This window comes from Accipiter gentilis, chromosome 25 (assembly GCF_929443795.1).
Source record: "Accipiter gentilis chromosome 25, bAccGen1.1, whole genome shotgun sequence".
Lineage (NCBI taxonomy): Eukaryota > Metazoa > Chordata > Aves > Accipitriformes > Accipitridae > Astur > Astur gentilis.
Genome location: NC_064904.1, coordinates 11111327 through 11136638, shown reverse-complemented (window position 1 = coordinate 11136638; position 25312 = coordinate 11111327). Strand labels below are relative to the sequence as shown.

Genomic DNA, 25312 nt, shown 5'->3' with positions numbered 1-25312 from the left:
GACCAGAATGTTTTGCATTCAGACCTTGAGGAGAACAGCTTACTAAATTAAGTGTCCCTTTTTTCTCTGCAGAGAAGTTCAAGGCAATATACACAAACAGAAAGATGAATCTATGTTTAGTCTTCCTGGAAGCCATGTGTTCTTCAGTAATGCTGCCATTGTATTGTCAGAAAAAGATTATTATTTATTGACTGAAAAACTGGAGCGCTATTTTCCTCAGAAGCCTTAGAACAACAACATGACCCTTTCCCCCACTTTCTGCCTTTAGTGAATAAACAGATGAGGGCCTTAGCTGGATATCTCCAGTCTCCAGGAAGAAAAGGCAAAGCCAAGGAGTCAATTCCTTGACTTCTCCTTTGTTGACTCTAAATTTTTTAGTCCAATGCTTTTTCTTGCAGAAACATGGAAAAGACTACAACATATGGCATCAAATGCTAGAAAAGGTCATACCAAACCCATGCAACTATTCAACTGATAAAGCTCAACAGAACCATAAAATACTTTCAAAATATTAAGTACAACTGTTCTTTACATGCAATTAAAAAAAACCACAGAAACTTTAATGCAATCACTAAGACCATACAAACTACAAGCCTACTCAGGTTTGCCCAACTGTCTTCTGGTTATAACTGTCTCATACCCAAGATTATAAACTGTAGTGTAGGAGATGATAAGCTGTCTGTAATTACCACTACAGACATTTTTAATAACATACTGAAAAATTGAACTGTTAAGACAAGAACAACTAAGTTTTTACAGAAATGTATGTTAAGTGCCTTTTTTTTTTTTTTTTTTAAAACACACCTTTAATGGGCATCAGTAAAACATGCTCTCACACTGGTTATGCCAGTAAAGTGCACCTCTCTAGTTTTTGAAACTTAAATACCTTACCAAAGAAAGTAAAGCATTTTTGTAAGGTAAAAACACCCATGCATTTTTACCTTTAGCCTCAGCTCTGCTTTGCTCTGACAAACATAAACAGTTATTAAACTGTTGCTTTTTAATGTTTGTCCATGTTATTTAACACATTTGTGATGAAAACACCACACACCTTTGACAGTAACAGAAATTCACATTTCATTACTGCACTGCTTTATGAACAAATGCATATAACCGTTATGTTACAATTCATTTACATCACCACAGGGGTGAAAAAAATGCCAACACACCCGTAAAAGAAAACCCCATGAACTCAAGGAGGAGGTAAAAAATTAATAATTAAAAAAAAAAATTTAAAAAATCAACATTGACCAATTCTGAAAAAGTTACAATCTGTCAGGATGCAAAATACATCCTGTAAGCCACTGAATGCTAGAAATGCACTCAAGATACAACAATGAATACTCATATCTAGTAGTACTTAGCCATTGAATCAAAGAATAGTTTGGGTTGGAAGGGACCTTAAAGACCATCTAGTTCCAACCCCCTGCCATGGGCAGGGACACCTTCCACTAGACCAGGTTTCTCAAAGCCCCATCCGACCTGGCCTTGAACACTTCCAGGGATGGGGCATCCACAGCTTCTCTGGGCAACCTGTTCCAGTGACTCACCACCCTCACAGTGAAGAATTTCTTCCTTACACCTAATCTAAAGCTCTGGACGAAGTACTGTCCCAGGTAAAGTGTGGAGCCCAAATACAAGGCTATGCAATGTGTTAAACTACTGGATGAAAAGAATAGTACTCCAGGAGTCAGGGATCAAAAATGAAGCCACTGCCTCCCAGATAGATGATCCCTTTACTAGACTATATATAGTCCAATCTCCTCTGCCTTGCTTACTTCTTAGCTTCATTAGATTTGGGTTCAGTGGACAGGATCTTCCTACAGACCAGACTATTTGGCAGTTCTGTAGAAGGGCCTTCCGAGCAGGAGAGAATCCACAACCCAGCCCTCCAGCTCCCTGGGAAGACAACTGATCACCAGGCTGGTCTGCAAAGAGAGGTCTTCAGCCCTTTGTCTACTAACATCAGCATAAAATAGGGAGACAGTAATACACTATGGGGAGAGGCCTCCAAGCTCCTAATTCAAGGTCAAAGGGTCTGATGTGCCCAGCAGTTATCCCAGGGTGTCTCCTTACTCTGTGTGGACTTGTTGGCTGACTGAAGTTCTCTTCACTGACCACATGCTCTGAGCTTAGCACCCACCTTTGCTGCCCCAATTTACTTCACAACAGCTAAGCTCCCAATTACAAACTTGTCAACTGGATCCAGCCCCCCAGAGCTTTTAAAATCAAGCAAGGTGAAGTTTAGTCACACAAAAAGCAATAAAAACTGCTCTAACCAGAATTGAGAAAACGCAGATTTAGCTTTAATGAAGATGAAAGAGAACAAAAAAAAAAATCCCCCAAACTCTTAGTTTATACTAGCACAAGCAATTTTTTATGACTGCCTCTCAAAACCACTGTTCAAGGACTCCTATTTATTAAATAGTTCAGGCTATCACTACCTACAAGCACATGAACAGTTCCACTGAAACCAAGGCACATGCTTACTAAATCAAGACATGTACCTTTTACCCATGAATTTTTACACCATTATGGTTTTATTTTTAAATAAAATAACTCTGAAAAACTCTCAAAACTCAACAATGATAATTGTAGTAAGTTTATTTACCCAACTGAATGTTAAATATATTTCTTAATCTGTCTGAAAAATAATTAAATACATTATTCTGTGTTAGCTAACCAAAATACGGGCACATTGGAAAAGTGCAGATGTGAGGATGTTTCTAGTACTGAATAAGTGAAAGTATGAAAGCAGAAGGTTCTCCTTCCCACAATTTTTGTTTTCAGTGTAAGCTAGTCTTGTCAATAAGCAAGCATGCCACCTTGAGATCGTATTTCAAAAGGATACAGAAGGATCGTCTACTCAGTTTTCTGGGTGTATCATTTTGTGCATTTTTTGTGATCTGAAGCTTCTGGTGCTGATAATAATTGCTATCTAATGTGACAGGCTACATGCACACTTTTCTGAACAGGGTGATAGCAATGCCTTAAAACAAGTATCAGAAAGCTAAAACTCCACAGCAGAAAAATACAGTGAAATATACTGACAGTTTTCTTAACTAGCAACAAAAAGGAAGATAATAAGCACTGAACTGAGCAATGGAAATGGCATGAGGCAACTTTAGTAAAAATGCTGGAATTGCTTTTTTTTCCCACTAGCTAAAGCATCTTTTATGTAACTTACAATTTCTTAAGACAGGCATGCCTGTGACGAATAGTACACAGTTGAACTTATACGTTATGGCATTCTAAATCAGCTAAACAAAATACACTGCTGCAGGAGCCTCGATCTCTTATACTTATTTGCAACCCATGTTGATATAGCTACTCTTACTACTGCCAAACAGTTTTTCTCCATATCATCTTGACAAGTGTGGTCCTCCAGGAAAATCCTTTCCCTGTTAATGTCTTCAGGAAGCTTCACGTAAGTAAAGATATATGGAACAATACACTAGCTAGTCTGGTCTATAGATAACCAGAAGGTTTAATGAGCATTACACCCCTCCAACCTAAGCAGAATTGGTCTAATAAGAGAAAATTCCTCTGCATTTCGTCTTAGGCACTCCAAAGTGGAACTCACAGCAACTCAGAAAGATATCTGTGCAACAGCTAGTTAATCCAAGCTAGTCTGTGCTTTTCTGATTGAAAACAATCAGACTTGAAAAGAACAGTCATATGGATTATGCATTAGAAAGAACCATTTTCCAGGGCAAGTAGAATCATAGAATCATTTAGGTTGGAATAGACCTTTAAGATCATCAAGTCCAACCGTTAACCCCAACACTACCAAGTCCACCACTCAACCATGTTCCTAAGCACCACATCTACACGTCTTTTAAAAGCTCCAGTGACGGTGACTCCACCGCTTCCCTGGGCAGCCTGTTCCAATGCTTGACAACCCTTTCAGTGAAGAAATTTTTCCTGATACCCAATCTAAACCTCCCCTGGCACAACTTGAGGCTGTTTCCTCTCGTCCTATCACTTGTTACTTGGGAGAAGAGACCAACACCCACCTCACTACAACCTCTTTGCAGGCAGTTGTAGAGAGCGATAAGGTCCCCCCCTCAGCCTCCTCTTCTCCAGGCTAAACAACCCCAGTTCCCTCAGCCGCTCCTCATAAGACTTGTGCTCTAGACCCTTCACCAGCATTGCTGCCCTTGAACACACTGTTCAAGGTATGGCGTCACGAATGCCAAGTACAGGGGCTCGATCACTCCCACAGTCCTGCTGGCCACACTATTCCTGATACAAGCCAGGACACTATCGCCCTTCTTGGCCACCTGGGCACACTGCTGGCTCATATTCAGCCGGCTGTCAACCAGCACCCCCAAGTCTTTTTCTGCCGGGCAGCTTTCCAGCAACTCTTCCCCAAGCCTGTAGCGCTGCGTAGGGGTGTTGTGACCCAAGTGCAGGAGAGTACTTTCAAAAGTAGCATGGATTGATTCTGAAGTGAAAATTATGAAGCATTTTCAACAGAAAAATCTCTCTGCCTCCACATATCCAATCCTTGAAGATTATTTCAAACAAACCCTTCCTACATTTCAGCTTTGATTTTGGCACCTACCGAAAAAGATGTAATGGCAAAATCTGATCTTGAGGAGTGCTCACCACTTCCTTCTCTAAGTACCACTTAACACAAAACTTAATAATAACAGAAACCTCACTGAAAAATGCAAAGGCAAGGCAGATGGCAGGGGAAGAAAGTCTCCAGATTTGCATTAAGTGTTCCGTACGGTAAGCAGAACTTTATTTAGAGAGAAAAAAGGAAACAAAGATCATGACAACCATTTCTAACAAGTCACCACACATCCGTAAGGCACAGCTAACCTCCTTATACTAAATGTAAATTAAGAGAAAGGAAGGTATTGAAAAGAAATTAAATCTAGCATGTATTAATTTTGTAGAATTACAGAGAAATTTCCTAAATTTCAAATTATATTTTTAACTACCATTTGCTTTGTAGTTTTAATAATGTTTGAATGACAGTGAAAGTGTGAACAGCCTTAGTATTTTGTGTGTGTGTGTGAGGAAAAAAAAAAGCTCCTCCTAGATCAGTAAGAATTTTGACTCTCTTCTCTTACCTATGATATCAAGCTTAAAATATAAAGAGACAATTACTAGGTTGTTTATGGGAAGAGCAGTAAATCAGAAGTTTCTCTAACTTGAAATGCACACACTGCAAGAGATCATTTTATGCCCAACTAAGTTTAAGTTAAGCAGTACTCTTCTGCTGAGACCCTAGGAACTACAAAGGATCAACAAAAGCTTTATACCAGTAGCCAAATAGCAAACATCTCCTTAAATAAACCCCTTTTACTCCTCAGTTTGGTCAAGCTATACAGATATTTAAATAAACCGCTCAATTTAATAAAATTGCTTATTCAATCCTATTCTCCATGAAATTTGGTTACAAAAGAACAAAGAGTAACAATTAAGGAAACAGCAATTAATAAAATGTTTAATCTATTTTCAGAGTAAGACTGATTGTTTACAAGCAATAAATGATTGGTCACTCATTACGAATACTTGTCCTGATCTTTGTTTCCCTTAATCCTTTTAAAGTTCTGCTTATCTGATAGATCCCTTAATGTAAACCTAAGAAGGTGGTTCTTAAGGCCAGTTTTTACATTAAGTAGTACTTGTACAAGTGAGCATTTCTCAAAATCAGATTGTGTCTCTGCATGATTTTCAGAAAGTGCCAAAAATCAAAGTTGAAAAGTTGAAAAAATTCTTTCCAAACAAGCATTCAACTTCTAGGGACATTTTAAAGCAATCGGATGATTTTTAACTATTGATCAACTTCTACTCCATAATCACCCAAATCAGTCTTATTAACTATATTAATTTTATATTTGATTTTTAATTATTATTTCTTTAGGCCAGAAATCTGCAAAGCATTAAATCTTCATAAATATACATGCCCACACATGTAGAAACATACTCTATAGTATCTAAATACATAATATTTATATTTCCTGTTCATTTTTTTAATTAAATTTAACATATATTGAGGCATGCTACAGCAGATAATAGTTTTATCCTGTATATTAATGGTAGAATGAAAAACATGTTCCACCTCCTGGACTAAAATAATTTCATGAAAGAATTTTGATCAGCTTTGTCAATGTCCTTAAAGCAGCTTCCAAAAAGCTGCTAACTACATAATTATTTGACTTCTAAGACTGCAGAACAGAATGGACGAAGCATAGAAAACAACTACATATAAACTACTACTGCTCAAGATACTGTAACGATGTTACCAACTACTTCTGAAGTGTTGGATAAAATAAAGAAGGAGGGCAGAGAACATAAAATGTTATTTTTCACCTTAATAGATACTGCAGTAGGGACTTACAAAGAGAAGAGTAACAAATAATAATGGTTTTAGTCTAGATTAAAAAACAACCACACAGCATCACAAAGCAAAGACTGAACTTAAGTTATATCCACTGATTTTAGCATGAGTAAAATCTCATCAAAACTACTGTCTCTCTGAATAGTTTGTGAAGTTGTGCAAAGATGGATGCTGTGCAATTGTAGCACTCCTTTAACAAAAAGTGACACCATAAAAGCAGAGTCTGTAGCTGCTCATGAGTCATGAGATCTGGGATATGGCAAGTCATATTGGCTCTGACATTTACTAGGGAATGAAATATCCATAGTTGGTTTTAAATTACGTTATTTGAGAATGCTCCTGTACTTAGAGCAAGCAAAAGGCAATATTGATTTCCTTCTTCAAACAAAAAAATGACGGAATCATTCACAAATACTTCTTACAATATTTCTGTTGTTCTGAAGATAAAGTGATGCAGCATGAACTGCGTTAAAGTCAATTAAGGGACAGATGACGGTAAGGTGCTGCTAATAAGCAAACACTGTTCACTGAATAGTCCACTTTTCAGCCATTGTCCGTTACATTTGTTATCCAAACACTAAGCTAGCATTTGGAAATAATTTTAAAGTTCACATCTTTTCTTATTTTGCATTAAGCCTTTGTAAAAGCATGAATGGTTGCTCCTTCTGTACTTTAACATGCTGGAATTGTCTCAAAACAAGCATGTAACCCACCAATTTTCACCTTCTCTGCAAGCAATGTTTGAATTTTTGCCCTTTCATATGACTCATTAAATTTGCAACGTCAGCTGTTGGCAAGATAACAGAAGAGAGAATGACACTGCTCTGGGTATCAGAAGGTTATCATTTTGGAAGGCAACATCATCCAGCTTCCTCAAAAAGCTAATAGGAAATAATTTGATTTTCAACCTTGTCTACTTAAAGACTTTCTACATAGGGAAGTCACTGCTAAATAATGAGACATGGCAAATTCCCATTTCTTGTAAACACCTTTGTATTTAGTAGTTTAATCTACTTCAGTGGAAGAGTAGAGACTGCACTTAGTACAGACAAAATAGTATCAGTGTAGAGAAACAGCTTTTCGGGCTATTTTCCTGGATAGACAGATCTTTGTTTTGTTAAGAAGATACTACACAAGACTAATTCTCTGTCTCTTGGCAAACTCAGTTTAAGGGGAACACATCCTGGAATGTGTTTTTCCTCCATTTTAAGAATACTACTCTTGTGGAAGACATCATCACTGATATCCTCAGTCTCCTATTCCGGCTGCCCTGCCCTCTGTCAGCAGAAAAAAATTGTCTCTTATAGATTACATCAGAAAGACTCACTTCCAGCACATGAAGAATGAGCAGCGCAATCTAGCCCTTGTTGCAAGTGATATTGGTACTTGCAATATCAGTCTGTTCTGCTATTCTGCAAAATAAGGTGCCATTTCTCCAGGACTGACTGAGCACATTCCCAGTACAGAAGAATAAGCATAACCAGTGCTGTGCTAACTGAACGGATGCAAATCTGCAGTTTCATGTCCCTGTTTCCCTGCCCTTCTTTGCTGTTACACTGTGAGATTCACAAAAAAGAGCTAATAATTGGCTGATGAAAGATAAGCAGAACTAAAAGTGAACGATGTAAAAAGCAAATAAACTATGGCAACTCTACTGCCACAGATTTACTTCTATTTCTTAATATGTCCTTCCAAAAGTACCACACGTTTCCAAATCTTCAAGAGAAATCCTGTAACAGTATAAAATGTAAATCAAGTATGCAAACACATTCAGTGCTACTATGCTAGATCAGTAGCCAGTTCAAGTGATTTCATGCCAAGGAGCAAAGAATGAAATCAGTAGTCAGAGGTCAGCTCCATTACAGCAGTCCCAACCCACGACACAGAAATTACTCCCATTTTATAGCTTAACTTGCAAAGTATTAGAGCAGCAACAAAAGCAAGCACTGAGGTTTAAGGAGAGATTAAAAAAGAAACCAGACACTGGAGAAACATATTTTGTCCATTCTCTATATTCAGAAGAAACGCTCCCAGCGTACTTTATGAGGCTTCTTTCAACTCTGATCCTCCCAGCTGGCAGGTATAAAGGATATAAAATTTGCCCATCCCAGGACTACAGAAGAAGAGCTGCAATTGTACTGCACGCTTACTAACCACTGGATGATAAGCAAAGTCCCTAAATCCAGGCCCAGCACCCTGGCAAGCATCCCAGACTCACAAGGGTGAGGATAAAGGAAGAGGGAGGCAGGCACTTCAGTGCCATGGGACTTGAGCAGAGCCTTCCCACACCCTCTGCTTTGTGCTGTTTGCCAGTCCAGCTTCTTGGCTAACATGCAGCAAGTGTTCAGTGTATGGTTCAAGGCTGCATTCTACTATGTGCCCATGAAGTTGCTGTGTTACAAGAATAGTAAAGTTTCGTTAAGGATAGAAAGGAAAAAAAAAGTCTTCCACAAGTTATTTGTAACAGTTAGATGAATTTGGGATGACTTACAGTAATAAGGCAGCATATTCAGAGTACATTATACAGACTTGGGGGGGGTTGGGGTTTTTTTTTGTTGGTGGGTTTTTTTGTTTGTTTTGTTTTGTGGGTTTTTTTTGAGGGGGTGGGGTGGGTGGGGACAGAAATCCTGTAGAAGTAAAGCATGTGGGACAAAGTTTTAAGCTACACATTTAAAATCTGGCCCTATTGTTTTCCATGAGTGTTAAAAATTACTCTTTTTCAAATGCATAGAGCTAAACCACTGGGTTACAAAGAATTGTAATCAACATTTTACCTGTATAGGTGGCTCGATCATTATCCACGCAGGAAGCATCAAACTGGGGTTAAGAGGTTGAGTTCCTACACGGAAATAAATGCCACCACTGGTGTCACAGGCCCAAACATGCTGATTTCCACAGGTCAAGCTGATCAGCTTTACAGCACCTAATAACAAAGAGACTGTTAGCAACCTGGCATTTTCCTTTCAAATTCAGCTAATAATGAGAACTCTTATTTAGACTTGATTATATTAAACTAGCTTTCAACACAGTCACATAAAAATGATTAAAAGTTAATACAACTTGTGAGAGAAAAAAAAAAATCACTGGATACAATGAATAGAAAAAAACAGTGTATGTGAGGTATTTCTCTTTTAAATCTAAAAGTAAATGTTTTAGTCATAGAATACTGCCATTTCTAAAGCACGCTAAAAATATGCTATTAAAATAACCGAATTCAAGCAGGGAAACATTCTGTGACAAATGTTATCAGTGCCTAGACAAACTTTCACATGACCTAATGTGAACTTTTCTCTGTAGCTGGCTGTGCTTGTAGGCTTTTAAAGGTGTTGATCTTCTAATACATTCAGCAAAGAACATTCCTAATGCTACTAGCACTTTAAAAATATGAGCATATGGATTATGCATTTCAGTGTTAACATACCAGTTTCACATCTGTAAAATAAAGGAGCTGATTTTCAAATGGATTTATATTCAACAGTGTACATATTTATTACACCTATCTCAAAAGTGCAGCAGTATTTTAACCCTATGTAAGTCAGCACAATGAAAAAAAAGCCCCCAAATAAGTATGTTCTAGAATTTTGGGGTGGGGTAGGTTGGGTGTTTTTTTTTTTTGCATACCCAATCACACCTATCAATCTTGCTATTAAAAGTTTGCAAAGATAGTAGAGAAGCATACCTGATATTTTAGACTAAAAAGCACTGCTAGTTAACTGTCAACTGAAACTCTTAACTTTCACATTCATTTGAAAATAGCCATGTGATGTAATACATGTAACATTTGATTTTTTTTTTCTCCCAGTGTTGGGACAACACAATGCTAAGTAATGGAAAACATGTTCTACTGAAAGAGGGACCCAATAAGTACAGATATACAACAGAAGGAATGCTCTGGTCAGACTCCAAACTAAAGACTCTAAAAATAGGCCTTGCTGGTTGGTTGAACATGCCAGTGCTTCTTGGGATATCCCATTCTTGGTAACAGTTCTCTCTTCAGTGATGTGAAATCTGGCAACAAATGCTTGTAAAGTGCATCAAATACAGCACTCCTCAAAGAGGGGGGGGTGCAGTTTCATCCCACAGAGTGCAAGCTGAAAGAATTTATTTCTGCAGCAGGCAATATTCCCTGTCGTTAAGGCTTGCTGGAGGAAAGAACAGTGAACAGGACTACATAGCTTTATCTTTTAATTATCTGTAATAGTAAAGAGATCTTCTCATTAACCAAAAACTATTTTAACTTTCTGAATCATGGGAATTCGAATTAATTCATCTCACCCCAAAATTTCCTTTAACCATACAGCTTCATATTAAAAACAAATGACAAAACTATACACAAAAACTTGCACCGCTTGGGATAAGAACATCTAGAATAACTTTCTTTTGCAGGTAGGGGCTTGACATTCAGCTACACAGTAAAAATCTTACTTAAAACCTCATTATTCCTTCTAACATAAAGTATGACTCAAAGTAATGGCTTTGTCACATGACATATCAGCTGCTGAAATGTTCTGATCCAAACAAGCATCAGAGCACTCAAACATGGAATCACATATCACCTACTCGGCATAGCTGGTATTATTTACGTCTACAGTACAATTTGATATTGAAAAATGCAGCCCTTACGTTAATGTTTTGGGGTTTCTCCTTCCTCTCACTTACTGTTTTTATCTTAGGAGAAGGTCCCACATTCATCTACTGTTTAGAGAAAGTAGCATGATTCAGAGGCATTGTTTATTGTTGAAACCTAAAGGTCATTCTACTGTGTTTAGAAACCTTGATAGCAATAGTGGAACTCTAATCAAAATAATTTACTAGATACTACTCCCAGTACATAGTGTAAAGGCAAGAGGAAGATACTACCAACATACTATGAATATTTCAACATTAATGCTGACAACCACATCACTTCCATACAAAATTCTGAACTGCATTTTACAGCTACTTGCTTCCTCCCCCTCCCCCTAATTACAGTCCTAATGTTTCAGAAGTAAACTTAAACATACACTTGAACAATAACAATAGTTCTCCAATTTCTTCAGCCTCATTATCACAAATAAAGGCTTTTATATTATAACCATGGATATGCACTATCTTGTCAGCAGTGATCTGCCATATGCATTTAATTGAAGGAAAAATGCCTGAAACATTTTCACACTTTAGTATTAACCCAGAGTGACAGGTAAAGTGGAGTGTTTGAAGTATTTCCTGACCCCAGATTTCCGCAATACCACCACCATGTGCTGTGAAGCTAACAGGACAGCTGAATGTAAAGATCAAACTTCTGAACTGCTGAAGTTCACAAGCCAGATATTACAGTCAGCTAGCACCAATTACACCGATTTCCTTTATGAGTGCTTTGAGATTTTCAGAAATAGCAAGAAGTTATTTATTATTTCAGTTAGTTATTATCTAAACTGCTGGAAAGCAATGGTATCATGAAAAAAATTTCAAACTATACTAAGCAACACAAGAAGGAGAGTGTGGACAAATGCATCAGTGAAGGTAAAAGGCATCAAGCAGTGCTTAAACTATGGTACAATTAGTAATTTGGAACCAATTCATCAAGTCTGCAAAACCTGGTGTATAACTGGCAAACAAATCACTTTTGAAAGACACATTTTAAAAAGTTTCCCATGAACTATTACAAATTGTACATGAGGCTTAAAGTCTGCCAGCTGCGTCTGCCTTTCAGCTGTGTCATGAACATTGCCACTAAAAATGGAAAAATTGCAAAACAGTTGAATTATGTTTTAAATGGTGCAAGAATGGTGCATACTCTGTTTCTTTTATCTTCACTTATAACAGGGATGCAGGTTAGCATGAAGATAAGAACGTTCTAACAGTCAGACTACCAAAGGAATAAATCTAACTGGAATATTACTGATGAAGCTGACAAGTAGCCTGATTACCCCAGAGCCAAACTGGAAGGATATTTTAATGATCAAAATATGGTCAACAATCTTGGTCTTATGCCTAACCAAATGAAAAGAGCAGTTAACCAGCAGCACATTCTTAACATTATGCTGAATCACGACATGGGTATAAACCCGAGCATAAGAGTGTTACTAGCTGCATCACTCATGGAACATAATTTTTCCTTCATGGGATCCTAAAGAAGCTTTGATCACTCTGTTAAGAATGTGTTTAACCACAAAATTCAGGGCTTTGTGTATGGAATAGATAAAGTACCCTGCAAACAGTAAACATGCTGTCTCCAGCAAAAGGCTAAATGAAACATTGTTTGAAAGCCATAGTTGTTCCTGATGTTTTACAGTCCTCTGCTGTGAGGCCCATTATTGTAGTACTATTTAATCCAGTAAATGTAATATTCTGTATCAGTAAACCAAAAGATATTTCTGAAGGAGAATACTGACTGTCTGCTAAGTGAGTTAAGAGATAGTCTACTGAATAAAAACGTCATACCTAATTGAGAGAGATCCAGTTTTGTCCAATGCATCCCTGTTGGACAGCTGGATGAAAGTGTTCTGATAAATATCTGCCCAAGACTATCCAAACCCCAAATGGCGTCCTGGCAGGCAGAGTAGTGCACCATTTCAGCCTCCGGTGGCAACTGCACCGTAGAAGGACGAAACTGAGGATTCTGATCACTGACACAAAACAGATCCTTGTTGCTTTGGCACAGCCACAGAAAGCTTCCTATGGAAAGGACATTTCTGTTATTATAATAATTTCTAACCGCACCGAGAAAGCTTACACATCTACTTCCTCTTAAAAATGATCCGTACATTTGAAGACAAAACTAAAGCTTCTGGGCTCTGTTCATAGGCTAAGATTTTGAAGTACAAGTATGCATCCTAAGCCCTTATTTAGGCACCTAAATACTCCCTTCCTCAAATGAAGTTAAGTAGTAAGTGATCTCATTTGAGGAAACTAATAGAGAGAATACATACACAACAGTGCGCTATCACTCCCCTTCATTCTTTTGCTCTTTATCCTTGATAATTGCCTTTGAAAAACAACTTTTTTTTCAGCTCTAAATCACACATTTTTTCCAATAAAGCCAGTGTACTTCGATAACGCAATTGCTAACTATTTAAACTAGCAGTTGAATTTTCTAGCATGGTCGCACTTTTACAATAAAATGTGCAATTTTGCTGCAATAACTGCACTGACAGAAATACTGGGTTAGTATGGGCATTCCAGCAAATCATGCTCCAAGATTCCATAGCACAAATTCCAGCAATTCATGTTACTGTTACAATGGAAGTTACTGCTCCTAAAGGACTACCCATTTCTCTCTTGGACGCCACTCCACACCAAAGGTGGCAGAGGGGGTGATATGCTTTTTTTTTACCTCTGTAGTTTTACAGACATATTTCCACCTTACTTCAAATATTTTAGATCCCTGCATACAGAAAAAAAAGGCACCCAAAATATGAATTAATTCAGGGTATTTAATTACTTACATCATCAATTCCACTCTATTTTAAAATCAAATATTATACGACTGCATTGTTGATTCACTAACCTTCTTTAGATGAAGCTGTGGAAGCTAACACAAAAATCCATTTTGTGGCAGAAGCAGTACCACGAGGCACAATATTATTCCAGTAAGTGCCTAGAAAGAAAGAACAGAGTGGTATTAGTACAAAACTTAATTTTCTATTAAAATTTGTTATTATTTAAAATGTTACCATTTAAAAGAAATTCTGTTGCAATCAATTATTAAATACCATCTAGACAAGATTTTCTACATACATCTTTCAAGAAACTATTGGGGGAGGTGGGGGAGAGAAAACCTCATCCTGACACATATGTATACATACACTCACACACCCACAGAGAAAAAATTGGGAATGCAGAAAAGGAGGATAAGGGAGAAGATTAACGGTTTTCAACAGGAGACCAATTTGGCAATGAGGTTAAACAGACAATGTTCTAGGTCTATTCTTAGTGTTCACCTGATTAAAAAAATGTACTAAATCAAAATTCTATTTTAAGAAATATAGCCAGAAAGATAAATAAAGCAATTCCTCTATTATCATTGTAAAACCTTAACATTACTGTTTTGCATAGTCACACCAATCACGAAGCATAGTCCATTGTGCTAGATATTAACAGGTACAATAGCTTGAGATTGCCTTCTCACCCCAAAGAAGAGACAAGTGCAGGTACTATAAGGAGTAACTTGGGCACAGTTCACTTGTGGACAATGAGTTTTCCATGAAAAATATTTCCCTTTAAATGGGAAAGTATTTAAGACCAAATGATAAGGAATAATTTCATTTAATTTTTAAACATGGAATTGTTTGTTAAAGCTGCCCTGACTCACCATGGATATTTTTTGTTGTGACAGAACAGTAGTTAGTTACTTTCTCCTATTTATTTGTCTTAACTTAGAAATATTAGACATAAAAGCACACCAACCTATTAAGTTTCCCTTTGCCACATGGAATTCATTTTTGCCTGAAGAGATCCAGACTCCGCTGCTGTTAACTCCAAGGAGGCTGGGTTGACACTGAAGCTGCTGTGACCAAAATGCCATTCGAAGTTTATCGGCCACCTTCTCCACAGGTGCCTGAGCTGCTGTTGCCACTGTATGAGTTGCCTGGATTATTGTCTGGAACAGGCTGCACTGGTCAAACACTACATAATCAGTGATGCTTACCTGGAAAAAAAAAGTGTTCTTGATAATTAATTAAGCTTTTGGGTGAACTGCAGAACCTTTCATCAGAAGCTTTTCTTTTTTTGTGCGTGCTTTATGTACAGGAAATCTACCAAGAGTTTAGAAACCTTCTAAGTGTAGGAAGGGAAAAATAGAAATGGTACATTTTGAATGAGTCTTGATAAAAAAGAACCAATATTAAACATCAGCTTACAGCTCCCTCCTACGCAACAATCCAATTTGAATTCTGCATTTTAAGAAAGCCCTTTGTTTTGGGATGACGTCTCTCCTCTCTCCCTAAAAACATGTTGAACTCCACAAACTAAGAGGTGAATTTTCAGTTTCCCAAAGGAAGAGAGAAACTTGCATAGTGTAGCAATTTAAACCACATTGCAAAAACTTGTATATAATACGCCTTGACAACAACCTCATGGGCATTTTAATTCATAAGGCAGGAGGAGGTTTAAATAAGCAATTACGCAAGTTATGTCATGGACAACCAGGATGGCAACACTCTGGGATACTCCTAGAAAGTAAGGAAATGCTTAAGAGCACAAAAAGAAGAGCAGTTTGCTAATAACCTCAAAGCCAAGCTATTCATGATGCCCACATGCAAGAAGAGATTACATATGTCCATAAAATGAAATTCTTTTAACTTAGGTAGACACGTAGACAAACAAATTTTCTCTGTAACTGTTTTTGTACCACCTTCTCCCCCACCCCTATCTCTGGGGAAAGTAAGAAAAGCTGGGGAAAACAAAGAGTTGGGAATTCTAAATCAATACCAGGGAGTACTTGCAGTAACTAAGTTGTTTTTACCCACATGATCTGCGACTGAAGCAAGCAGCCCCACATGGTTCGAAGAAACCTCAACTGAATGGAAAAATGCATAATAAATTTTTGCAAGGTTACTTATTATTTATTTCATCTAGCTAAGGAAAATGATGGGTACTGGAAAACAAGAGAAGAGACTGTATTCAGCAGCCAGACTTGAATGCTTTGCCTAAACATCATGTCCTATTGCCACTGTTGAGATATGAAGCTACATGCACCATTGATATCACCTGGTAGAGCATTTCTTGTGTTCCTGAAAACTTGCGATGCTGCTCCGGATGACCATGAGATGGTTTTTTCCCCCTTTTTTATAGCAGACATGAAGAGGGATTTCAGCCATAGCCACACTGTGGTTTTAATATACTGAATAAAGAGTGCTATAATGTATCAAACAATTCATTGAATTTTATCTTAGAATCTCATGGGAAAACAATACAAATAATAAACCCAAGGTAAAAGACCAAACTGAAAGCAAAATAAAAAAATGCCTACTTGCCACCAATGGTTATCATCTCCTTGCGGTTTCTTTGAAACTACACCAGTTCTGAACCACAGATTTCCATGGATATCCAAAGCCCATAATGTCTGCTGATCTCCAAGGGTTATGCACACTGGTTCCAAAGCTTGCATTTCACTGGAAATGCAAACAAGTAAAAAAATTAAAAACCTTACTTCAAATTTATGCTTACGGTATTTTAAGGAAGCTGTTACAATGCTAACAGCAGGTCAAAATGATCAAACTCAGTGTGGCCAAGCTCAAAAATACATTTGATTGCAAATTTTCACAGTTATTCAGTAATTCAAATTTTATTAGTTTGCATAAGTAAAAACCATTCAAAACCAAAAAACTGAGTCCTTCAAAGATCACCTGAGATTTGAAACTTGGATACATGACAATGAAACTAAACAAAAACTATTTTCTTCAGTAAATAAGAAATAAAGAGCTGTATTCTTTAAGTTTTTGATAAAGCAGCTTCATAACTATCTCCTCCAACTTCCTTGACCTATTCTGAGAACAATACTAGCAGTTCAGGATCCATAAATAGAAAACTCAACCTAACTATATGGCAAAGATAAATGTTGGATTTAGGACGATAAGTTTCCTGTACAAGTAAACAATTTTCAAGCTCAGAAAATCAACAGGATCAGGTGATCATATCAGACATTTAAAAGGTAGCCAACAATGCTATTTCTTTCAGAGAACATTTCTCAACAATTTAAGAATAAATAGGGATTGCTTTCTGCAATTTTAATACAAAGCCCAAGAACGTTAACTGTACCTAAGGTGTAGGTCAAACAGATATTTTCATTAAATAAACTAATTAAAGTACATGCAAATTTCAGATCTGAACAAGACACTGAATATTTCCTTAGACTTTTCAAGAGCCAAATATCAGGCTGGGAGGTAACACAAGTTAAAGCTTCATAATAGGGTATTCAGTAGAAGATAAAATCATATGACAACAAGAACTGGAATTTCTTCCTACACCCGCTTCAGGCTGATGTCACAAGAGAGTATATTCTAGAGTTTCAAAGCCAGCAGTAAAGACTCACTGCTTTTAACTTTATCACAAACTACCTCAAGCACAGGATCAACTACAAAGCTAAATACCAATTACCCAGAATATTTATAAAAATCTGTGACTGGCAAGTGGAAAAGTATTATCCAGTTGCATGGATGACCAAGAAAATACTGAGATTTAATCTCAGAAAAAAGTCACTCGTATCTGGAGAGCTCATTAAAGCCGTTATGGCACAAATTAAATAAACAATATTCAGTCAAAAAAGTCATATTGAAAGACATTATAGACATCTTTTAAAAATTGTTCTTACTTTCTTAAACTCAGTTTAACTGTGTTACCACTTCTGTTTATGGCAATTTCTTTCATTACATAGCAGTCATTCATCAGACAGAAAACCACCAGTTACTCTGAGTATGTCTGGAGAAAGACTAAAGGACATACACACACATACACACACACATATATAAGTACATATACACACAAGTTCAGGTAACGCTTTTTCAAACATCAAGGAGTACCAGCACTGAAAACAATGATTTGTGTCATTCAGGTTATGACGCTGTCCCACCAGTGTCATTACCTGACAATATCACTCTTCCATTGTTCTCCTTCAGGACAAAAGCTGCGTACTCCCTCCCGGTACAGCAGGGCCCGCTGCTCACTCAATGCCCACACAACATTATTTCTGGATGTAACCTGTGACAGTGGATAAGGGCAGTCAACCTTTACTGCTCGGGCACAAGGACGATCCACACTCAGACCTAGAAATCAAAAAATGAGGATTGCTTTACAAACTTTGGCTTTTTGCAACTAAAAGAAAATAGACAAAGCTACCCAACAAATGAAAATGAGGAGGGGCATATCCTTGACACGCTAACATTTTGCATTTGATCACTATTACCTTGATTGACTATTCTTTCTATAAACTATTAGTCATTTCCTCTAATATAGCTGAATTTGTATTTTAAGAAATAAAACACTGTATATCCTTCAACATCCTGCAGAGTGCACAAGTCCTGTCTTGTCATTTCTGTTCTTTTTCTCCCTCTAGCGTCAGTATCAGGAACCTCCGTTTATAAAACCTGTATTAGACTTGGCAGAAGCATCAGAGAAGGTGGCACTAACAGAAGAACTTTTGCCCAAAACATGCCAGGGAGAGAAGCAACCTGATCTGAATAGTGGCAGCAGAGCAATTACAAAAGAGCATGCCACAGCATGTAATACTGAAAGAAGGAGAGAGGTTCTGGTAGATTTACAGGTAGTTTGCACACATTTATACATATAATCTAGAGGAACATGTCTTCTTCACAGTTACACTGAAGCTCGATTTACACAGCTGCATGTGAAACACCTCAAGAGACATAGATTTTGCTGAATTTTCTCATGCTGCCAAAGCAGCAGACTCATCTGTATGATACTGTAAAATAACAAGAAGAATGCTCATTTCCAAACCTCTGAGCACACACTTTTTTTTTTTTTTACAGAAGTTAGGGAGGACAGTGGTGGGAATTAAAAAATCCTAGAGAAACAACTATCCACCGGTTACCTCACATTTACAAGACAGATACGCTAAGAATGTATTTTTGGCATCAAACACAAATTTATAAGCCTAAGAACAGCAGAATGTAAGCTGATATAATCAAACCAATCTCTCACAGGGAAGAAAAAAAAATATTTACAAACTTCCACAGAGCCCTGTGCAATTGGCATCAAAAGTTCACTCTTTATCACCACTATCCATGTTTGTTGGCAATATGCACATGACCTTGAGCAGGCCACTTGATTTCTCTGTAACTACTCCACTTAATGAAAAGAAAGCAATTTAAGAGTAGAGAATCTTTGAAACAATGCTGTGTATTTAAACAATTTTCTTAATCACGAAGAATTTCTATATTGTGCTACAGCAATTAAATCTACAATAGAAATTAGGAAAGTACCAGAATTAAATGGAAGACAAATAACAATTTTGATAGCCACTTGTAATGTTGTTGTGCTTTAATGCGTCTGTTTCCCCCTTATCCACTCCTCCCCTTCTTCTTTCATCATGTTATTTGTAATTTTTCCTTACCAGCTCAGCTCTCTGTGCAAAACCCACATGACCAAAAGCCCTTGATATTCTTCTCCCTTAACTCTAAAACTTGGACCTCTATCCTTCATTCTACCTCTTTGTATTTAGCCTGAATATTTTTTGCATATCATCTTCCAAATGCATCCTCTTCTGTTCACTGAAGCAGATAAAACTAAGGCCATGACTTCAAAGTTGCCACTACACTATCCATTTTTCTGATTCTTGCCTCATTCTTACCCAGTGAGAAGGCAGCTGTAAAGACTGCTGCTCCACAGCCCATTCCATTCATCCACTGGCTTTTGCTTTCTCTATCACATAAAATACATACCACTTGTCTATACTTCTAAAGCACTTTATGATCTTCTCAGAATACCTTCCTTTCATTATCAAGTGGTAACTCTTACCTCCAACCGATCTGTGCTTTTCAAAACACACAGCTTCTACTTTCCCCTACTCTGTCCCCCGTACCTGAATTTCTTCTGAACAGCCACACACTATCTCATCACCTTTCAAAGTCCTTCTTAAAACTTTGTTAAAATCCTTAAAGCAAGAAAAGAAAAACCACTTAAGGCTCAGTAGTTTCAGTGCACCATACCATTTTCAAGGCAAGAATATTATTTCAATATTTTCTGCAATCCTTTTCTATTTATCTGCATCCATCCCATATCCTTCCCATGTCATAAATTCTCTATACTGTATGTAATCCACTTGGCAGAAAAAAATAAGTGGCCATGAACTGGCTTTTCCAGTCTGCTAATTACACAGAATCTCACAACAGTTTCCAACTGTTTCTCAAAATAAAAAGGTTTCCTTATGTCCTGGCTGTGGATAAAAGTTTAAAACAAATTGTGATCATTCCATAGACTTGAACTCTAATAATCTTAGCCCACAAAAATTCAAAGAGCCCACAATTAATTCAGGTACCTGTTTGCAGATACAGATCTCCATTTGTTCTGATAATCCAGGCAGTGTCATCACTTAACGCTACAAATACAGCCTGGGGTAAAGCCTCATACCAGTGGCGTTTTCCTTTTATAGTTACTTTTCCACAAGCAAATGCTTTGTTAGTCTTCTGTTCAATCTTCCAGAGAAGAGCCCCTGTATGAGGAGTTAAGACAGAACTTAATATCACTTAGCAATTACTGTAACAGAAGCAGCTGACTTGTCCTACCTACACCTAAACTAATGTGAGGGGAAAGGCAAACGAGCAGCACTAAACAAAAATGCGAGATTTAAAAACGCTTATAATCTTTTTTAAAAAGAAAGACCAGAACAGTGGCCAACTTCTCCAGGAATTGCTGAAATGCATTTACCATTAGAGTATGTGCGATTTTTAAATGTTCAAATGCAAGTCACTTCTTAGTTGTGCACTGAACACTAACAAATAAAACAAGTTCCGTGTCAGGGCCAAACAAGTCTACTATTAAGAGACTGAAGTTCATCGCTTGCTTCTGTACTAGTTTGGTACATCCTCTGTACATAAAGGAAAAGGGGTTAATTGTAGTACTTCCACCTTTTACAAATACTAGTCCTTTTACAAAAACTAGTAAATCATTACTTTTGCAGACCAGTCATGAGTGACAAAGACCTGAACAGCTGTGCACATCATGAGCAGACAAAACTCAGAACTGCAACTTCACAAATCCATCCTGAGAACTTCTTCCCCTCACTTGAATTAGCAAGGATAACAAAATAGAATTCCAAACCTAACTGCTGATTGGCATCCATGCTGGTTCCTACCAGAGCAGTACACTGTCACATTAACTTGCTTTGAATAATTCCACAAAGTAGCATCTGATTCCATTTTGATGTTTCTGGTTAACATGCTCTTGTGTTAATACATCCATGGGAAACTTTGGATGCTAGAAATTTGTATGGATTCAGTGAAAAACTGGATGAGTTCCTGGAACTGAAGGCTAACAAACACAGAGAAACAACCTTTTGCCCAGGAGATCTCTGAGCTACCAACAATTGCAGTCTGAAACTACCAAGGGCAAATGTCATACATGCCAGCCCATTCCTTTTACTTTTCTGCAAGCATCTGCTTTTGACCACTGTTAAGGGCAAGATACTGAGCTGGATGAGCCTATGACCTCACCTAGTACAGCCACTCATAAATTTTTTTTTGTCCATAACAAAGCTCAGCTACAGATCAAATAGAACACACTTCTTAAAACAGATAGCAAATCTTCCCCTACAGAGAGAAGGAAAGATTGACATGTGCTTTTAGAGATGACGGGGGAAGAAAAGCAGTGGCAAGACAGGAGACTAAGTAAAGAAAATGTCTGAAACTTGTATTTTCACACCAATCCTGAAACAATCTGGAAGGCCAAAAGCGACGCAAGTTTATAATCAAAACCTGTTTAATTTTAATCCAACATAATCCCCATTCCCAACCATCCAGAAAAAAACCTCATATACAAATGCACCAAAAATTAAAAGCTTTTTTCTTCAGTATTAAAAAAAAAAATCCACAAACAAGCCCATACACAAAACCAATCCTACATTTACAACAAAAATAATTTTAAATTTGGGAATCATAAGCAGTTCTGTATCAAAACCCAAGGTTTTGTATAGACAAGGACCTCTTCATTCATCTCTGACTACCACACAACTGCTGCTTCTGAAGTTCACTTTACTCGGGTAGCTGCATGTTGAAAACTTCCCAAAATGCAATGTGAACCTGTTAGAAAGACAGCCACGTAAACTAGAACATGGTATGCAGAGGTAGTGAAGATGCAGTTGTATCACCTGATATGACTTTAAAAAAAAAAAAACAACAAAAAAACCCCAAAAAACAAAATCACAACAAACAGACCCACACTACTTTTACATGAAACAAGTCCCAACCAACCAAGTTTCTAGAAGTACTGTATTAAAAAATAATAATAATAAACTGCCTACGTGGAAATTACATAGTCACAGAACTGGATCTGTAATCTCAGAAAAATGGCAAGTTTCATCTAATTAAATAACTGCTGTTGTTAAAACAATAGGAAAGCAAAGAAAACGCACGAGTCCACACAAGTTTTGCATTTAGGAGAGAAGCCAACCAACCTGAGGGGGAAACTGCCACCTGCTGGACACCGTCTTCAAACTTCTGCCAGCGCAGGCCGGCGGCGGGCAGCGCGCTGCAGTACAGGCTGCCTCTGTAGTCCAGGCACCAGATATACTTCTCTGAGACAACCAGGCTCAGGATGCCATAACCAGGGCCAGAGTATCCCATCCAGCTCTCTGCAAACTAAAAACTGTAGAGTCAGAACACTGTCAGGTGTCTTCAAACTGCACGAGAAAATGGCTATACAAGCACAGCGGTTCCCATTTTTTATTTAAAAAAAGCTAAACTTAAGGTTCTTAAGTACCCTAATCAATGAATACGTTTGCCTTGTGTAAAATAAAACTACATCTGTCAGTGTTCTCCAAGGTAGCATGTACTGCGAAGTATGACTACTGGAACAAAAGTTTTAGCAAAAAACAAAACCCTCCACGGTCATCTACCTCTGAAAAGTGGAAAATCTTCTGTTATTAATTAAAGAACACATACTTAAAGTAAATAGCAGAGGCAAAAAGGAATACATAAAAATGTACAGTCTGTCCCTAGTCCAGGAAATTACTTGTTGTCTGTGAAGTGATGAGCAAAGGGAACAAGATAGCCGGAGCACAGACACAGCTATACATGCAACTCCGATACTCTGTATGGTACAGGAGCCATGTATTGCAGAAATTTGGATTAGAGACTGCTATCTTAAATTTTGATAGCTTGCATGAGGTGAACCCAAGCACTGTCAACATGACCTATAATGTAAGCATCTTTGGAGCTTTTCTAAACTTTCCAGAGTGCAAGACTATCATAACCTGAAACTAGAAGTCTTCTACACTTTGGGCTGCAGTTGTTACCAGATAGGACACCATCAACTTATAACTCAATGTTCATCAACAAATACTTGGTTGATCTCAATACAAGGCTGTTAGATTTACAAAGAAACAAAACCCCCAACCTAGAAAAACTGTATTTCCTTCTTAAGACTTCTGCTAAAACTCCCAGTGATTTTGGCAATTTTGCAGATTTTACAATTAAATTTTAGTACTTGTTTTCTATGGTCCATATGAGAATTGCTATTTCTGGAAATGTTCACCCACAAAATAACAATGAAGGAAAGAGGCTAACAGAACAAGGAAAAATGTCAACAATTTAAATAGTACTAATTGCTGTCTAGGGCACAAAGAAAGACTAATCCTTATTCTGAGTATTTACAGGTAAAATGATCCTTAAGCAGCGGCCAGCCATGTGAGATAATCAGCATTAATTCCCCATAAGGTCAGCTGAGGTTGGGAACAGCATCGTGCAGAATTTGGGCTAATGGAGACCCTAACAAGGAGCAGCCTTTGAGCATGACTTGGTTTTACTGTTCACTCTTTAATGGATGGGTTTACGACAGCATTTTTGTTGAGCTGGGAATAATACTGCCAGTGCAGCTTCTTCACATTGTTAAGTACGCATCAACCATTCTGAACTCGGATACGTCACATTTCATAAGAGTTACAACACATATTGCTGTTTGGCTTTATGCTTTACTTGTTTACTCAAATCAAGTAAGAAAAAAATTGCTTTCCTAAATAAGTAAAGGATAATAATTACATGAATGTTTCTTTTGAAATGCTGCAATTATGTATTTTAACTAAATTGAAACATATACCTGATCAGATTTTAACAGCACCATTTCATCTAGGCTTATCTTGGCCACATCCTGGGAACCAGGCCCAGCACCAGCTTCAGGCATGCTAGTCTCCGAGGATGAATACGGTAAGCTATGTCCATAAATATCCTCTTCATCACTTGAGGCAGATTTCTCAGTCTTACTTTCACGAGCGTCTGCTACCCATTCAGCAGCGCTAGTACTAGATTTAGCTTTGATTGCACTTTCAAAATTCCACCCAGAAATGGAAGTGTTATCTGAATAAACATTGTTAGAGATGTCAAAGTGGAGAACAGAAGGATCAGACAGAGCACTGTGTATCAGAGAGAGTTGCTGTTGGTCTTCCCTACCAGTTTCATCACTTTCCTTTGGCGTCAGTGATGTCTGAACACCAAGTACACTGTCACCTTCCAAAAACTCTTGGTCTGTAAGGTCTGGCTCTTCAAAAGATTTTTCAGTATCCTGCAGCTTCATTTTATCTAAATTTTCATCTATTTCACACAATGTAGGAAAATCTGGCTCCTCCTCTTGGCTCAGCTTTCCAAGACAGCATTCGTTGCTTGCAGAAACCACAGTACCATCATATTCACCATCAACACTGCTTGTCAAGTCTTCTGTGAGGATTAGAGGAGAGACAGATGTCAAAGTATCTATAATAGTTGAAGTACCCATGCCACTGTCACTGTTTGGAAGTTTCTGTAAATCAATCATATCTCCATTTTCTTCATTAATTAGTACAGTCGCAGACTCAGGAGACTGTAGGACACTGAAAGTTTCCGAACCATTATCTTCTTGCAAGACGGTATGGGACTCCACACTGAAGATGCTTTCTGGAGATCCAGTACTCAAATGATCAATGCTGCCACTCATTAGGCTGGAAGTCATGGAAAATGAGTCTGCATTCAATGAATGTGGACTATCACCCGAAAGCTGACGCTCATAAATTGGTGTACCTTCCAGAGAGCTGTGGTTTTTCCTGGTCCCACTTTCTGTTCTCACAAAACAAAAAAAAAAAAAGGGGTGGGGGGGGGGAATAATATTAATAAAGTCTATTAAGTTTTGATGCAAAGTAAGAAATTAAAATATTTTTCTCACTGGAGGAAGAACACAGTTAAACCTAAATTTTAACATACTGATTTATTTCAACTTCAACACTAAATGATACATATAAAGCCAGAAAAGTATTTTAAAATAGCAAAACATTTT

General features: G+C 37.6%; 1 protein-coding gene across 4 annotated transcripts in view; it reads right to left on the bottom strand.

Annotated features, from left to right (window-relative positions):
* TECPR2 (tectonin beta-propeller repeat containing 2) overlaps positions 1–25312 on the bottom strand; it is a 45514-nt gene that overhangs the window by 8714 nt on the left and 11488 nt on the right. For 3 of the 4 annotated variants that reach the window (XM_049829044.1, XM_049829041.1, XM_049829042.1), the window contains exons 9-17: positions 24107–25095; positions 22467–22650; positions 20334–20507; positions 17922–18102; positions 16311–16452; positions 14747–14987; positions 13848–13937; positions 12782–13015; positions 9133–9281 (exon numbers count right to left, since the gene is read on the bottom strand). In XM_049829044.1, coding sequence (XP_049685001.1) covers positions 9133–9281; positions 12782–13015; positions 13848–13937; positions 14747–14987; positions 16311–16452; positions 17922–18102; positions 20334–20507; positions 22467–22650; positions 24107–25095 — 2384 coding nt within the window. Of the gene's footprint in view, positions 1–8576; positions 8750–9132; positions 9282–12781; positions 13016–13847; positions 13938–14746; positions 14988–16310; positions 16453–17921; positions 18103–20333; positions 20508–22466; positions 22651–24106; positions 25096–25312 lie in introns of all 4 variants that reach the window. The other variant, XM_049829043.1, reaches the window with a different exon arrangement.